Here is a 16,661-nt window from a genome sequence, read left to right as displayed (position 1 = left end):
TCTACCACTGAGCCAACTTCCCAGCCCCTAAGCTTGCTTTTTAAAAAGCAGCTCATTCAGTCAGAATATACTTGAAACTTGCTTGACTTTTAGTTGCAATCAAGTCTGGAAATGTCAAAGATGTTTAGACCAGCAAACAGGTAAAGGTCAGTAACTGTCCATGAGGTAGCAATTTAAAATTCAGGCTTTGAACTCTCAAAGATAACATTTACCTTAGGAAAAAATAGTTATCTTCACACTGAAATTTTCATAACCGGCTTGTATGAGATTAAACATTTCTATATTTTACTGACTTAGTTTGTAAGCCAGAGAAACCTGCTGATCCAATTTGTATGTAGGAATAATTCCAGTAAGGACCAACAGATGGCACCAAACCATTTGTAAATTTGGATATAACATGGCCGTGAGAGGTGGGGCAAGACCCGGCAATAGGAAATTATCAAGGCTGTCAGACGACTGGGAAGCCAACTAGAAGCACACGTATCTATCCTGACATATATAAGGTCAAATATGACCTGCAGGCTGGCCTTCTCAACCCTGGAGAGCTTTGGGTCTGCGAGCAATGTGTTCTGTTTTGTTTTTATTATGAAGTTTCACTTGTAGCTCTGGGTACCTTGCTTCACCACACCCTGCCTTATTTTTTGTTGTTAGTTTCTCTTCTGAGAAAGAAATCTTGGTAAGTAAGAAGGCTTTGGTAGAATGTTTCAACAAAAAAGGAAGTAACTGCTAATGATAGTATAGAAAATAGGTAACCTTTCTTTGGAATGTTTGCAAAATTATTTTAAGTTTTGTTTTGTTTTGTTTGTGTTGTGAATGTCATTTGAATTGCACGAGTAGAGTGTGTTTATGGCAGATACAAAACAGTTTTTGCAGGATTGTTAGGTAAAAAACTGGCATTTATGTCCTCTGGCTTTTCTGTGATGTTTTCTCTTTATGGTTTTTTTCTGGATTGTTGTCTGGATCATGTTTACAGCAGTTTAGATCACTCACATAGTTCATTTTTAATTGTAGGCAAGTATTTGATCTCTGTCACATAGTGCTATCTTGTTTACTGGTCTATTTGTCACTAACTCATAAGCTTTTTTCAAGGTGGAATTATATTACTCCTATTTCAGTGTATATCCTCAGCATCTAGTAAGGCGCAGGCCACAAGTTGTCTCTGAATAAATAAATATTTATGAAATGGAGAAAGTATCTGACAAGTTCTCTGTAACTGGAAGTCCGGCTGAGTGCCAGTACTTGCCTTTCTTCAGGTCACTCACAGTAGTTCCTGCAAGTTTGATGTCTTGATTATGAACTCTTTCTGTACTAACCTCATTTACACTTTCTCCTGGTCTCTCCTTGCTTGTAGTTTTGCCTTTTATAGAAGAGAGGGGGGTTCTCTCTACTGTCCTTTTTTATTTGATATACTAATCAGAGAACTTTTTTTTATTTCTCTTTTTTTGAGGGGGGGAGGTCTGGTCGTGGGCCTGAACTCTGGGCCTGGGCGCTGTCCCTCAGCTCTTCAGCTCAAGGCTAGCGCTCTACCACTTGAGCCACAGCACCACTTCTGACTTTTTTCTTTTTTTTATGTGGTGCTGAGGAATCGAACCCAGAGCCTCAGGCATGCAAGGCAAGCACTCTACCACTGAGCCACCTACCCAGCCCTAATCAGAGAACTTTTATCTACTATCTCTTTTCTTTCCTCTAAAAAATGGTGAACTCTTGAATTCTATATTTTTATCTTCCTTTTGTCCTTACCCTTAAAAAAATCTGAGAGTTCCACTGTGGGTGGTTCATTAAAAATACACCCTAGAAATTGCTAGAGGAGTGTCCAAAGAGGAGCCGTGTGTGTGTGTGTGTGTGTGTGTGTGTGTGTCTGTCTGTCTGTCTGTCTGACTGTCTGTGGCAGGGTATTGTTTAACTTGCAACTCTTCAATATAGTGTTGAATTTCAATTTCTCCGGAGGTAGACACTGATCTGGGAGGGAAGCAATACAAAGGGTTCTCATTTATGAATGCTAATTATCTACCTCTATTGAAAATTCTTCCTGTTTATATATCTTTTGTGGGGGGCGAGTGACTGGGGCTTGAACTCAAGGGTCTGAGTGCTGTCCCTATGTTCTTTTTTTTTTGCTTAAGGCTAGCACTCTACCACTGGAAACACACCTCTACGTCTAGCTTTTTGGTGGCTATTGGAGATAATTGTTACCTGGGCTTTCCTTCCCAGGTTGGCTTCAAACCAGGATCCTCAGATCTCAGCCTCTAGATTAACTAGAATACAGGCATGAGCCACTGGTGCCTACTAATATATGTTTTAATATGCCAAACAACAAAATACATTTTTAATGTAAAATATTTTTACATTAGTTATATTTATAAACATCTCTTATGGTTAGGCACTGGTGGTTCATTACTATAATCCTAGTGACTAAGAAGGCTGAGATCTGAGGATTGTGGTTCACACATACATACAAACACACACACACACACACACACACACACATACACACACCTTACATTGTTTTAAGGTAATATTTAAGATGAGCAAAGATGTTTTAATTTAGAATTTTAGAAATTTTTGAGAGTAAAGGAGAGAAATTCATCTGTGATTCTGAGATAGCTACTAGTAGCATATGCTTTTTTTTTTTTTTCCACACTCTCCTCCCTCCCCTGACTTTGAGTCTTTCGGGTTCAAATCACAGTTTACAAAATTAGAGCTCTACATATACAGTTTGGCAGTTGTTTTATTCACTGAACATGATGCTGCAGATTTTTGCAAAGTGTAATATTTGAGACTATTTCCCTTAGAGGCACCAGAACTGAGTTAACCATATGCTACAATAAACATTTCTGATATTTTTCAGTTTTTCACCATATCACAAGCAACCTCACAGTCACTTTTCTGTATTGTGTGCCTCTTATTATGTCTTTAGCAAATTCCTAAATGTGGAATTACTAAAATAAAAGGAGACATATTCCAAAGGAATTTACCTTAATTACCAAATTACCCTTTAGACTTACAAGACCTTTTTTTAGTCCTTTATTTTTTTATTCTACCTTTCACCTATCTATCTGTCACCTATCTAATTTGCTGGTACTAGAGCTTGAACTCAGGGCCTTGAGCTCTTGCTTTTTTCTCCCCCTTCATAGTGAGTAGTACTCTACCACTTGAGTCAGGCCTCCAGCTTGGCTTTTTGCTGGTTCATTGGAGATTGAGTCTTACAGGTCTTTTTTTCCCAGGCAGACTTTGTACCTCCATTCTCCAGGTCTTAGCCTCCCGAGTAGACAGGATTACAGGTATGAATCACTGGTACCTGGCTGTGTATTCATTTTTTTTATTGTGTAGTTTGAGAGTTCTCCCTATATTTTGGACACAAAGCCCTTAGTCAGATATGTGTTTTGTAACTATTTCATCCCAGTTTGTGGCTTATCTTTTCTCTCTCTTAGCAGTATTGCTTACAAAGCAGAACATTTTAATGAAGTATAACTTAGCAGTTTTTTCTCTTTTGGATTGTATTTTTGATGTGGTACCAAAAATTTATCACCAGACCCAAAGTCCCCTTCATTTCCTCGTATGTTATCTTCTAGAAGTTTTACAATTTTGCATCTTACACTTACATCTGTGATCCATTTTGAGTTAATTTTGGGGAAAATTGTAAGGTCTGTATTTAAATTTGTCTCCTCTTTTTCCTCTTCCCTCTCCTCCTCCTCCTTCTGAGCAGGTAGGTGTCTACTTGCTCTAACACAGTTTGGTAAACAGGTGATACTTTCTGTGTTCAGTTGCCTTTACTCCTTTGTCAAAAGTCAGCTGACTATATTTTTGTGGGTTTATTTCTAAACTCTCTATTCTGGCCCATTGTTCTATGTGTCTATTCCTTTGCCAATATCAAACTGTCTTTACTATTGTATCTTTGGAGTAAATCATGATGTTGGATGGTATAATTTTTTTGACTTTGTTATGTTTTTGTGTGTGTATTTTCTAGTCCTGGGGATTGAATTCAGGCCTTGGATGCTGTTCCCGGTTCACAACTAGCACTCTGTCATTGGAGCCACAGCTCTACTTCAAGCCTTTTGGTAGATAATTGGAGATAAGAGTCTCATGGACTTTTCCACCCAGACTGGCTTCAAACCTTGATCCTCAAATCTGAGTAGGTAGGATTACAGGTGTGTCAGCCACGGCATCTGGCTTGAATTGGTTCTTTTAATTATTTTTTCACTGACTGTGACAAGGAACTGCTTTCTCATTTTTATACTATAAGGTTTTTAAAAAATCAGGTATTTTGAATATAATAATGTGCTAACTATAGAAATCAGATTTGTTCCTGTCTTTTGGGTTTGTTATTGCTGTTCCTTGCAGGTTGTAGTTGTTTATTGTAGTGACTTTTCTAGACTATTTTTATAAGGACTATGTATCATCTGTGATGCTGAATTCATTATGACAGCGCAGCACTCAGCTAGTGGTTTGCTATTTCTTTAACATTTGAAGCAAAAACAAAACCAAGCAAGATATCAGACAACAACTAAAATCCCCGATTTCCCAGTCTTTACAAATTGGTTGTATGTTGGAACACTTCTTCCAAGCTATTTGTGACTCTACCTTTATCTACATATTCTGCATGCATAGATCCTAAATTGTTCAACCAGGGCCAAAGGTTTAGACTTTTCCCATGCCTGCTTTGAGCATGCGTCTATCTGGGGGCCTGTGTGTGGATGTCTAGACTCTGCTATACATGGGGCTTTCCAAAGCCCTTTTCTTCCATGAGACCTTATTCCTGGTCTCTTTCTTCCTTGGCATGTTGGTGTGTCTTCTGCTTAACCATTGTGTCAGCTCTTCCTCTGGGTGGCTGAGCCTAGTACATTTACCTTTAAATCTTTTAGATAAACATCACCTCTCAGGCTGTAACAGCTTTGAGAAAGTTCTAAAATATATAAATGAAGATAAGTCTCCCTCAGAAAACCACTAGACAGAGCAAAATACATAAGCTACCAGCTGGGTGCTAGTGGCTCACACCTGTAATCCTAGCGATTCAGGAGGCTGAGATCTAAGGATCTCAGTTCAAAGCCAGCCTAAGCATGAAAGTCCATGAGACTCTGATCTCCAATTAACCATGAAAACTAGAAATGGTGCTGTGGCTCAGGTGGTAGAGCTCTAGCCTTAAGCTGAAGAGCTCAGGGACAGTGCCCAGGCCCAGAGTTCAAGCCCCATGACCAACCAAAAAAAAAAGATCTGCATTGTACCTTTTAAGATCAGCTGCTATGTCTGGAGGGTCCTTAGAAAGCTAAAGATTGACCTCCCTTACGACCCAGTCATACCACTTCTAGGCATCTACCCTGAACAACAGGAACCAATATACAAGGACACGTGCACCTCCATGTTTATTGCAGCACTGTTCACAATAGCTAGGATATGGAAACAACCCAGATGCCCCACCACAGATGAATGGATCCAAAAATTGTGGTATCTATACACAATGGAATATTATGCAGCCATTAGAAATGACAAAATAATGGCATTTGCAGGGAAATGGATGGAGCTAGAAGGAATCATGTTGAGCGAGGTAAGCCAAGAGCGAAGAGACAAACGGTACATGGTCTCCCTGATAAGTGGATGATAAATCCAAAATGTTAGGTGATACGACAAAACTAACAGGACTTAAGAAACAAAGAACTCCTGCTCATCTGGTTGAACCACTACTAAATATCCCCACGCTGCTGATCACATGTATGGTGTATAACATGTGAACACTGTTATATATTACAGACTGTGATAGACAATTTGTTCCAGGAAAGTTAGAATGAACTTGTGACTTAGAAACTATGTAATCACTTAATCACAATCAAAAAAAAAAAAAAAGAACTTTGGGGAAGGGAGGGAGGGAGGGGATGGTAGGGGGAAAACAATGGAGGGGCTAACAATGTTCAAGAGGAAGTGTACTCATTACCTCACTCATGTAACTGTAACCCTCTGTATAGTATCTTTACAATAAAAAAAAAAAGTAAAAAAAAAAAAAAAAAGATCAGCTGCTATGTAACAAGGAAATAAATGACATACAATTATGGGACAGTAATGACATTGACAATGAAGAAAAGCAAGCACTCATTGTAATGTTTTTTATATTTCTAGAACGTGGACTCAAAATGCTCTGAAGGACATTGGCATTCTTTTGGGAAACCACTGCATCATGACCCAAGACAAAGAACCTATCATCAGACAAGCTTATTGTCTTTATTGTCTTTATCTCACGACCTTGATTGTTGGAGTCTTCATCCAGTTCTCTGATGAAAGTGAATTTGCAGTGGACCTGTCAAAAACCGGCCTGACTCATGTTCCCAGAGACTTACCTCCATTTGTCCAATTCTTAGATATGTCTCAGAACTTCCTTTTTGAGCTTCAGACCTCTGACTTCAGCTCTTTGTTAGGGTTGAAGGTTTTAAGACTTTCCCATAATAGAATCCAGAGGCTTGATTTCAATGTGTTCAACTTCAACCGGCACTTGGAGTACTTAGATGTATCTCACAATCACCTGCAAAACATATCTTGCTATCCAGTGGTGAGCCTGAAGCATTTAGACCTCTCCTTCAATGACTTCAGTGCCCTTCCTGTCTGTTTTGAATTTTCCAAGTTAATACAATTGGATTTCTTAGGGCTGAGTGCTACAAAGTTCCAACAGTTTGATCTGCTACCAGTGGCTCACATACATCTAAATTACATTCTTCTGGATTTAGGAAAGTACTATGTGAAGGAAGATGAGACAGAGAATCTTCAAATTCTGAACACAAAAACACTTCACTTCATCTTTCCACCAAATAGTTTGTTCTCTATCCAAGTAAACATCCAAGTTAACGCTTTGGGATACTTGCATCTGACAAATATTAACTTGAATAATGAAAACTGCCATGTTTTAATGAAATTTTTATTAGAACTTACTAGAGGTCCAACCTTAATAAACATTACCCTCAACAATGTGGAAACAACTTGGAAATGTTTAGTTAGTGTTTTTCAATTCCTTTGGTCCAAACCTGTGGAATATCTCAATATATACAATTTAACTATAGTTGAAAACATTAATGAAGAAGGTTTTACTTATTCAGAAACAAAGTTGAAAGCACTGAAAATAGAACATGTAACAAACAAGGTTTTTCTTTTCACAAAGACAGCATTATACAGCATGTTTGCTGAGATGAACATTATGATGTTGACCATATCAGACACAGCTTTTATCCATATGCTTTGTCCTCAGGCACCAAGCACATTTCAGTTTTTGAACTTTACCCAGAATGTGTTCACAGATAGTATTTTTCAAAATTGCTCCAATTTAGTGAGATTGGAGACACTTATCTTGCAAAAGAATGGGTTAAAAAGTCTTTTCAAAGTGTCTCTCATGACTAAGGATATGCCATCTCTCGAAACACTGGATGTGAGCTGGAATTTGTTGGAATCGCATAGGCATGAAGAAGATTGCATTTGGGTTGCGAGTATAGTGGTCTTAAATCTGTCTTCAAATGTACTCACTGACTCCGTTTTCAGGTGTCTGCCTCCCAAGGTCAAGGTGCTTGATCTTCACAATAACAGAATAACAAACATCCCCAAGGATGTCACCCATTTGGAAGCTTTGCAAGAACTCAACATCGCTTTCAATTCTTTAACTGACCTTCCTGGATGTGGGTCCTTCAGCAGCCTCTCTGTGCTCATCATTAACCACAACTCAGTGTTCCACCCATCAGCTGATTTCTTCCAGAGCTGCCACAAGATTAGGTCAATAGATGCAGGAAACAACCCATTTCAATGTACATGTGAGTTAAGAGAATTTGTCAGAAACCTAGGCCAAGTATCAAGTGAAGTGCTAGAGGGCTGGCCTGATTCCTATGTGTGTGACTATCCTGAAAGGCTTAAAGGGACCCCACTAAAGGACTTCCACATGTCCCCATTATCCTGTAACACAGCTCTGCTCATTGTCACTATTGGGGCCAGCATGCTGGTGTTGACTGCTTCAGTGACCTTCCTCTGCCTCTACTTGGATCTGCCGTGGTATCTCAGGATGTTGTGCCAGTGGACCCAGACCAGACTCAGGACTAGGAATGTTCCCATAGAGGACCTCCAAGGAACTTTCCAGTATCATGCTTTCATATCGTACAGTGAGCAGGATTCTGCCTGGGTAAAGAATGAGTTAGTTCCTTGTCTAGAAAAAGAAAATATACAGATTTGTCTCCATGAGAGAAACTTTGTTCCTGGCAAGAGCATTGTGGAGAATATCATCAATTGCATTGAGAAGAGTTACAAGTCCATCTTCGTCTTGTCTCCCAACTTTGTCCAGAGTGAGTGGTGCCATTATGAACTCTACTTTGCCCACCACAATCTCTTCCATGAAGGGTCTAATAATTTAATTCTGATCTTGCTGGAACCCATCCCACAGAACAGCATCCCCAGCAAGTATCACAAACTTCGGGCTCTCATGACACAGAGGACTTACCTGGAATGGCCCACAGAGAAGAGCAAACATGGACTTTTCTGGGCAAACATTAGAGCTGCTTTTAATATAGAATTAACACTCACTGCTGAAAACAATGACATGAAAACTTAGAATTTTTGGGACATTCAACCTAAGAAACTGTCATCACCTTGACTTGTGAGCACCATGACCTTCGATTATTACCTAGAGGTGTTTCTATTATCATTTAGATATCAAATGTTCTCAGAGGCTCATGTGCTGAAGTAACAAGGGACAAGGTTAGTGGTAGTATTTAAAAGTGACTGTGTTATCAATGATTAATTCATTGGGGGGTCACAGCTTAATGGGCTATTTAGAGGGGAGGGCTTGTTAAAGGAACTAAATCACTGAGGGCATGTGTTTGAAGGGAATATCTTGTCTCAGGCCTCTCCCTCATTTTCATATTCTCTCTCTCCCTCTCTCTCTCTCTCCCTCTCTCACTTTCTCTCTATCTGCCTCCTGACCACTATGTGGTAAGCAGTCTCCTCCTTTGCCATATACTCCCACTTGCCACAGACCCAAAGCAATGGCCTGCAAACACACTTGTGCTGAAACCATGAATGAAAATAAACCTTTTACCCTTGTTTATCTAAGGTGTCTTCTTACAGCAATACAAATCTGATGAACATAAGCTTCTTTGGAAAAGACTTAATTAAAGCCTGGATTTAACTGAGCCACAGAACTAGGCTGAGAGGTGACAATGGTGCTCACATTGCCAGTTGGAGACCACTCAGTCTCTTCTGGCCTAAAGGATATATTTTCATGTTGACACACAGACTTTTTTTTTTTTTTTACTAAATGCTCAGTTTTTCAGGGAGAAGACCTCCCTCTTCTTTCCCAGGAGTCCATGTGTTTTCATGTAGCATGGGAAGGATCAAGTTCAGAATTGTAGACACTGGTGTTGGGAGCTCCTAAGGTTCCTCATTGGCCTGTAGGTGAACTTTCTCATCCTGGCCAACTTTGGAGATTTAGGGGTTAAAAAAAAAGCCAGGCAAAGATTTAAGAAAGCATTTTCTGACCAGTCACAGTGCTTTACACCTGTAATCTCACTAACTAGAGAGGTAGAGTTTAGGAAGAATATAGCTCCAGGCCAGCCCAAACAAAAGCTCAGTCAATAAATCAGGCATAGTGGTGCATGCCTGTGATTCTATCTACTCAAGAGGTTTAAAGTCTGAAGCCAATCTTAGTCAGAAAATGTAAGACTTCATTAAAAAAAAAAATCTTACCTGAGGGCTGGGAAGGTGGCTCAGTGGTAGAGCGCTTGCCTTGCATGCCTGAGGCCCTGGGTTCAACTCCTCAGCACCACATAAGCAAAAAGAAAAAAGCCAGAAGTGGCGCTGTGGCTCAAGTGGTAGAGCGCTAGCCTTGAGCTGAAGAGCTAAGGGACAGCACTCAGGCCCAGAGTTCAGGCCCCATGACCGGACCCCCCCCAAAAATCTTACCTGAAGCAAAAAAGGCTGAGGCAATGACCTAAGTGGTAGAGTACCTGCCTAGCAAATGCAAGGCCCTGAGTTCAAAACTTCCCCTCCAAAACAAAACAAAATAAAACAAAAAAGACACTTTTGCCCCATCAGTGTAATAGATTATTGTTGTTTTGACCTGACTACACAAATACGTAACTACCTTGTAATACAATACAAATACCTTGAATACAAACGGAAATGTAGCTGTAATCCTAGGCTGTTGTGGTGAAACACATGAGTACACCTGATTGCCAAGGTAACTCAGAGCCAAAATTATGTGAACTAGATATTGAATGGAATTATTCTGGTTGCCTTAGAAGTTTAGCTAATGCTCAAAGTTGACAGAAGCCAATAAATGCTCCCTCATTTCAAACAGAGGTACCAGACACAACCAGGCTGGATTTTGTGAATGAACACAAAAGGGAATAATCCACAATCCCCATTACCCGTCTCCTGAAGGCTAGATTCAAAAGTGTGGTTAGAGGATCAGTAAGTGCAGGTTCTCCATGCTGGGGAAGTGTTGTAGTTTCTTCCAATGGCAAGTGGAAGGGCTGTGAGCATCGTAGCAAAGGAGCCTGGGCCCTCACTCCCACGGAAGCTGGTGCCTGGCTCTGAACCATGATCCTCAGATTTCAGCCTCCTGGGTAGGTAGGATTACAGGTGTGAGCCACTGGTCCCTCAATCACTACCTCAAAGGCCCTAACTTCCAACATAGTCACATCCTAAGTGACTGGGAATTGGGGCTTCAACATATAAATTAGGAGACGAGCACAATGCAGTCTATAATGTTAAAATTGTGACAGAACATTAGTTGTCTCCAGTAACTATTATCCCCTCGTTTAGTATTAGATTAATTGATTTTTTCTCAAGGCACCTGACAAGACAGCTAGAGACTACATTTCCCAGCCTGCCTTGTGGTTTGGTGTAGACATATGACTCACTTCTTAGTAATGGGATGTGGATGGAACCGGCATGCCACTTTGGGCCAAGTCTCTAAGCAAGGTGAGGGTGGATTCCTTTTCCTCTTCTACTTTCCCATTGGATGGGAGATGAGAATCAGAGGAAAGAAATCTTTAGAACCTGGAGATGAAAAATCATATGTAAAGGATGGGTTCTGCATTCTCCTACTTTGTATTACCCAAGCCGGCCTCTCAACATTGTCTGGGCTGCTTACCTTTGTGTTTGAAAGAGAAACAAACCTCCACCTTTTTAAGTCCCTCTCCTACGGATTCCTTTGGTATAGTGTCTCAGTCAGTACTACAAGGCAGAGTAATGGTGTAGCATTCTGAGATGTCCTACCTGTGTCCACTCATTAGGAGGGAAGAGAGTACATGTTCTATTGTGTGACCTGAGCCAGAGCATTCATCATATCAGGTACCAGGTCTCTCCCCTTTCAGCTGGCCTCTTGCTCTTCCTTCTGCCTCACATGCTTTGCAAAGAGCAATCAGAATGACAGTTTCTAAGACGTAAGTTGTCTTCAACCCTTCACTATTTAAAACTCAATGACCTACCTTTGTAGTAAGAGCAAAAGTCAAACTCTTCCTTGCAGTCTATGATGCACCAGGATCTGTCTTCCTCTTCTCATTCACTCTTACCCCACCCCCTTTCTCTCCTTGGTAACATGGCAGCTTCCGTTGCCTCTGGCTCATCCTCCAAGTGCACCGCACTGGGTCCTACCTGGATTACTCTACACTTGATCTTCATGTATCACAGTGGTCCCTACCTGGGGAGCCAGGTGCGGCCATTACTCACACCATTAAGTCTCCTTTCCCCAGTCCCTCTCCCATACATCTCTCCCATTAGCTTTTGTCACAGCACACCTCACATTTGAAATGATCTGTTTACTTGTTATCAATTTCCCTCCACTAGAATGTCAGCTCCAAGAAATGAGAACCTTTTGCATGTGTTCCCTGCCTCTCTCTGGGGCTGATTAGATACTGCATAGCCTGTCATGGACACACAATAAAACCCTGGATGAGTAAGTACTCTTACTGGCCATGAGGCTGAGGTCCTGGATCTTCTGCCATATCTGTCTGCATAACCCAGTGGGAGCTGGCGCTGGGTCCATGAGAGCTGCTGGTTTGGTGAGCTGCTCCCTGCCCAGGCTGCCTGGTGAGCTGCTGTCCTTGGCCTTGGACACCTAGTCAACACTGAGGTCTCCATGAGACCTGATCCTGTGTGATCTCATCTTTATCCACAGTGTGATTACACTGGACTCTTTCCATGTTCAGTAAGAGACTGTTTAACCTCTGGTGGTGTGAGGACTCAGCTGAGTGTGGCAGTAGAAAAAGAAAAAGCCTTTTTCAGAAGAGGGAAGAATATGAAAGAAATATCTTAGGAAATCAGTGGTGCAAAGAAAAGAAAAAGAGGCAAAGAGAACGGGCTGGAGGAATGTGACAGGCTAGGAAAGAGATATGGGTGGTGGTGGGGTAAACAGAGGCATGGGTGACTAAGTCACATGTTCATTCATAATTTATTTATATTTTTACTAATTTAATTAACTAGTGTTTTTATTTTTTTGGTGCTGGTACTGGGGCTTGAACGTAGGACCTTGTACTCTTGCTTGGTTTTTCTTTTTTGTATATTTTTATTTAAAAACCAATTATATTTCAATAAGACTTTTCTTTTCAACTGGTTGCTGACCACATCTAATTGCAGCCTATGTTTACTGCCTTGCATTGAAAAAAAGTAATGCCTGGATATAGGAAAGGAGTAGATGGAGAAATTGAGAAATTGCTATTGAGAGAAGCATGGGGTTGTTTCGAGTATAAGATATGAAACATTGTTTTGAATTAGCTCTTTTGGCTACTCTTCACTTAGACTTGCATGTCTTCACATAGCTGTGACAACTCTACCTTACACCTGTGCTGTCCAACATGGTAGCCACTGGCTTTGTGTGATTACTGAACGCCCACTACACTTTAAAGACTTAGAATGTTTTAAAAGTAAAACGTATCTCATAATGTTTTGTGTTCATTTCCTCTTGAAACAGTACTTTGGATACATTAATGTATCCAAAAAATGTTACAGAATGTATTCTCTCAGAATTCATTTTCCATGGGAGGTGTGGTTGCATGGCTGCATGCATAACTATGAGTGGGTGGGTGTCTGCTCAGGGATATCTGTTGGGCAAAGGAGAGAAAAGAAGATAAAGAGGGAAACTCAGAGCATCAGGACACTAGAAGTGCTTTGACTGACGCCTGCCTACTCCTCCATCCCAGGTATCCTCTCCAGACCCAGGCTCACAAGGCCCAGGATATGGGGCGGCAGCAGCTAAATTCATGCGACTCCAACCATGTGCTGAAGGAAAGAAATAGTGTGTAGGAGGGTGGGGAATTTTATTCTTTCATTTTCAGACATATATTTAAACAAATGCTGAGATGAGGAACAAAATCAGAGATTATTGTAGATTTTTAAAAAAGCACAAAATCCTTAAATTGGGGAACTGAAGCTTTCTGTGTGCAATAGAAAAGTTGACTATAAGTCAAACACTGGTGGCTCATGCCTGTAATCTTAGCTATCCAGGAGGCTAAGATCTGAGTATTTTAGTTCAGAGCCAGCCTGGTTAGGGAAATCTGTAAGACTTTTATCTCTAGTTAACTATGAAGAGGCCAGAAGTGGATCTGATGCTCAAGTGTTACAGAACTGATTTGAGCAGAAGAAAGCGAAGAGACAGACCCTAGGCCCTGAATTCAAGTGCCCATATTTGCACTAAAAAGAAAGAAGAAGAAGAAGAAGGGGAGGAAGAGGAAAAAGGAGGAGGAAGAAGATGAAAGAGGAGAAGAAGAGAAAAACGGATAACAGAATTGGAGAATTAGATCAGGTTTTGTCATCTCCTCATGCAATATCAGGCTGTGGAAAAGCACCAAAGAAGATAGTTGTCTTTCCTATGCTTTATCTGTCCACCTACCTTATTATTTTTATTGTTGTTGTTTTAAAGGTCTAGATCCTAATGACCAAAACCAACCTAACGGAAGATCCTAGGGCCTTATCTAAGAAGAGAGTTCTTTTCACACATATAGTTATTTTTTAAAATACAGAGTCTTGCTATGTAGACCTAGCTGGCCTCATATTCATGAGTCTTCTGCCTTGGCTTCGCAAGAGGTAATAGATATGCATTATCTCACTTGGGGGGAAAAAGAAAAGAAAAAAGAAAGAAAATGTATGCTTTGAAGAAAGTTGGCAAATATTAATAGGGAAAAATTCAATACCAAATCAGATCTAGAAACAAAGTAGTGAAAAAAGACATGAACAAAAAAGTCATCAAGAAGATTAAAAAATAAGAAAAAAAAGTAGCATCCAGTCTAATATTTTCCTGTGAATTATTTTTCCTCTTTATGGGTGTATTTAGCAAAACTTTGACCCTTCTCCTTTCTACTCTTTATAAGAAGCTGGGCACTGGTGGCTCACATCTGTAATCCCAGCTGAGGCTGAGATCTTAGGATTGTGGTTCAAAGCTATCCCAGGCAGGAAAAGTCCATGAGAGTCTTATCTCTCATTAATCACAAAATGCTGGAAGTGGATCTGTGGCTCAAGTAGTAGAGCTCAAGCTTTTAGCAAAATTGCTCAGGGACTGAGTTCAGGCCCAGAGTTCAAGCCCCATGACCAACACACAAAAAAGGAATAAAGCAAACAGAGAAAGTGGATTGATCAAAAGGCCAGAGGAAAAGCTAAATTACACGGGGCCCATTTATGAATAGGAGAAAATTGTCATTACTGTGTGGTCCAATTCCAGTGGCGTTCAGTAGGTGGCGCAATGCAGATTTTTCTCCCAACACTAACCTAGGTTACCACTGACATAAATACTGGAGGAGGTGCTTGACTCTCTTACAGACTGCCTGACGGAACGGACACGCAGGTTGTCTTGGTAAGCAACATCTTATTTTCTTCTACAAAAGAAAAGAATACTTTATCTAAGTTGTTGGGTACAGAGACCTCAAAAATTTCAATGAGTAAGTCCTGGAAGTTTTTCCTGGTGGGCTGTATTTCTGCTATATACTTACTATGTGTTTAAACTAACATTGTTTATCAGCCACTAATTCTAATCAAAGCAGAGTGAATTTTTTAGAAATTATTTGTTTGTTTTCTTTTCCCCTCCCTTCATGTATGATGACTATTTGTGTCACAGATGTTTTCTGGGTTTCTCACAGAGCTACTAATTGCTGTTTTGGGGGGACATTATTCTCCACTTCACCCCTTCATTCATATGAAAACATTCAGGAACCCAGGACTTGTTCCAGTTCATGAGTTAGAGTTTAATCCCCATTGTGTGATGAGATGGTAGAAATTCAATCTGACTATGGTGTTCAGAGCTGAGGCCCTATGAGGTAACTAGGGTCAGATAAAGTCACTAGGATGGAACTCCATGATTGAACGCTACTAGCTTTATAAGAAGCTGGGCACTGGTGGCTCACGCCTATAATCCTAGCTGAGGCTGAGATCTTAGGATTGTGGTTCAAAGCTATCCCAGGCAGGAAAGGTCCATGAGAGGTTTACCTCTCCTTAATCACAAAATGCTGGAAGTGGATCTGTGGCTCAAGTGGTAGAGCACAAGCTTTTAGCAAAATTGCTCAGGGACTGAGTTCAGGCCCAGAGTTCCAGCCCCATGACCAACACAAAAGGAAAAATGAAGAAAGCAAACAGAGAAAGACCTGTGTGTTCCTGCCTCTTGCTGAGAGCTGCCCTGAGCTGTACTGGAACTCTTACCAAAAAGACCATCACCAGATGCAGCCAGATACATGTCATCTCTTCTCTACCAAGCAGTTTGCTCAGGTATTTCACTCTATTTACAAAAGCCAGATGGATAGAAGGTTTCAATCTATTTATTCTGCACTGTGGTGTAGCTCCTCTGTTTTGATGGGCCGGTTTATTTTAGCTTTTCCTCTAGCCTGTCCTCATCAGATATTCTTGCATGTTTTTTCAGACCACTGAATCTATTCAGGGAAGCTTGAAGTTAGATGAAATTATGAGTTTAAAAACTGTTTTCCAAGCCACATGCAATGTGTGCAGAAGATGTAAAAGTGAATGTCTCTTTATAACAACAACCAAAAAAAGGAAACCAAGCAGTCCTTTTAACCTGAAGTTAATAGTTGTTTTCATGACTTAATAAATATCTTCAGGGCTGAACTTAACAATGAGCTTAGTTGAGTGTATAAATATGATCCATTAAGACCAGTCAGACCATAACTCTGTTCCCAGAAACTCTAAACAAAGACAATTGAAATGTACCAGTTCCTTGTGTCTTATCAGGGAAGCTAGAACTATCACCACAGTCCCCCAGATGGACAAGTGCACCTGAATTTATTCTTTCTATGTATTTATTTGTTTGTTTATTCTGAATTTAGTCTTTTAAATTTCAATATCTTTTTTCTGTTCAACTTTGCGAATAATCCTTTTATTAGGCAATCAAATAGTTTTGAGATTTTAATAAAGATGGATGTTAGTGATGATCTTTAAGACTTTCATTTTAAAAAATTATTTGGTTTGAGGTATAGAGACTCTGATTATCATTGATTTTTAGCAAGTGTGGTATGTAAGACTTACAAATCCTGCAAATACCTAAAAATTAATCGTGTGTGTGTGTGTGTGTGTGTGTGTGTGTGTGTGTGTGTGTGTGCACGCACATATGCATGCTGGGTCTGGGGCTTGAACTCCAGGCTTTGAAGAGCTGTCCCTTAGTTTTTTCACTGTAGGCTGGTGCTCTACCTCTTGAGCCACAGCTCTACTTC

The 16,661-nt window shown here is 40.3% G+C and overlaps 1 protein-coding gene across 3 annotated transcripts; it reads left to right on the top strand.

Annotated features, from left to right (window-relative positions):
- The first annotated feature begins 423 nt into the window (after positions 1–423).
- Positions 424–9,041, top strand: Tlr6 (toll-like receptor 6). Of its 3 annotated transcripts, none has more exons than XR_001174730.1 (2): positions 424–676; positions 3,965–4,094. XR_001174730.1 is itself a non-coding variant. In XM_013009012.1 (2 exons), exon 2 carries the CDS (start codon positions 6,164–6,166, stop codon positions 8,561–8,563), a length of 2,400 nt encoding a protein of 799 aa, XP_012864466.1. In that variant the 5' UTR covers positions 424–676; positions 6,106–6,163; the 3' UTR covers positions 8,564–9,041. The 3 variants fall into 3 exon arrangements, 2 of the variants coding, with proteins under 2 accessions (XP_012864466.1, XP_012864467.1); XM_013009012.1 differs by lacking the exon at positions 3,965–4,094 and adding an exon at positions 6,106–9,041; XM_013009013.1 differs by lacking the exons at positions 424–676; positions 3,965–4,094 and adding exons at positions 4,107–4,145; positions 6,106–9,041.
- Positions 9,042–16,661: the final 7,620 nt, after the last annotated feature.

The sequence above is a fragment of the Dipodomys ordii genome, unplaced genomic scaffold (assembly GCF_000151885.1).
Source record: "Dipodomys ordii isolate 6190 unplaced genomic scaffold, Dord_2.0 Scaffold8, whole genome shotgun sequence".
Lineage (NCBI taxonomy): Eukaryota > Metazoa > Chordata > Mammalia > Rodentia > Heteromyidae > Dipodomys > Dipodomys ordii.
Note: the sequence above shows the minus strand (reverse complement) of the source record. Positions and strands in the feature narration are given on the sequence as shown.

Bases quoted from the DNA above. Each gene is read 5' to 3' on its own strand.
- Tlr6 (XM_013009012.1), top strand. From the start codon at position 6,164: ATGACCCAAGACAAAGAACCTATCATCAGACAAGCTTATTGTCTTTAT.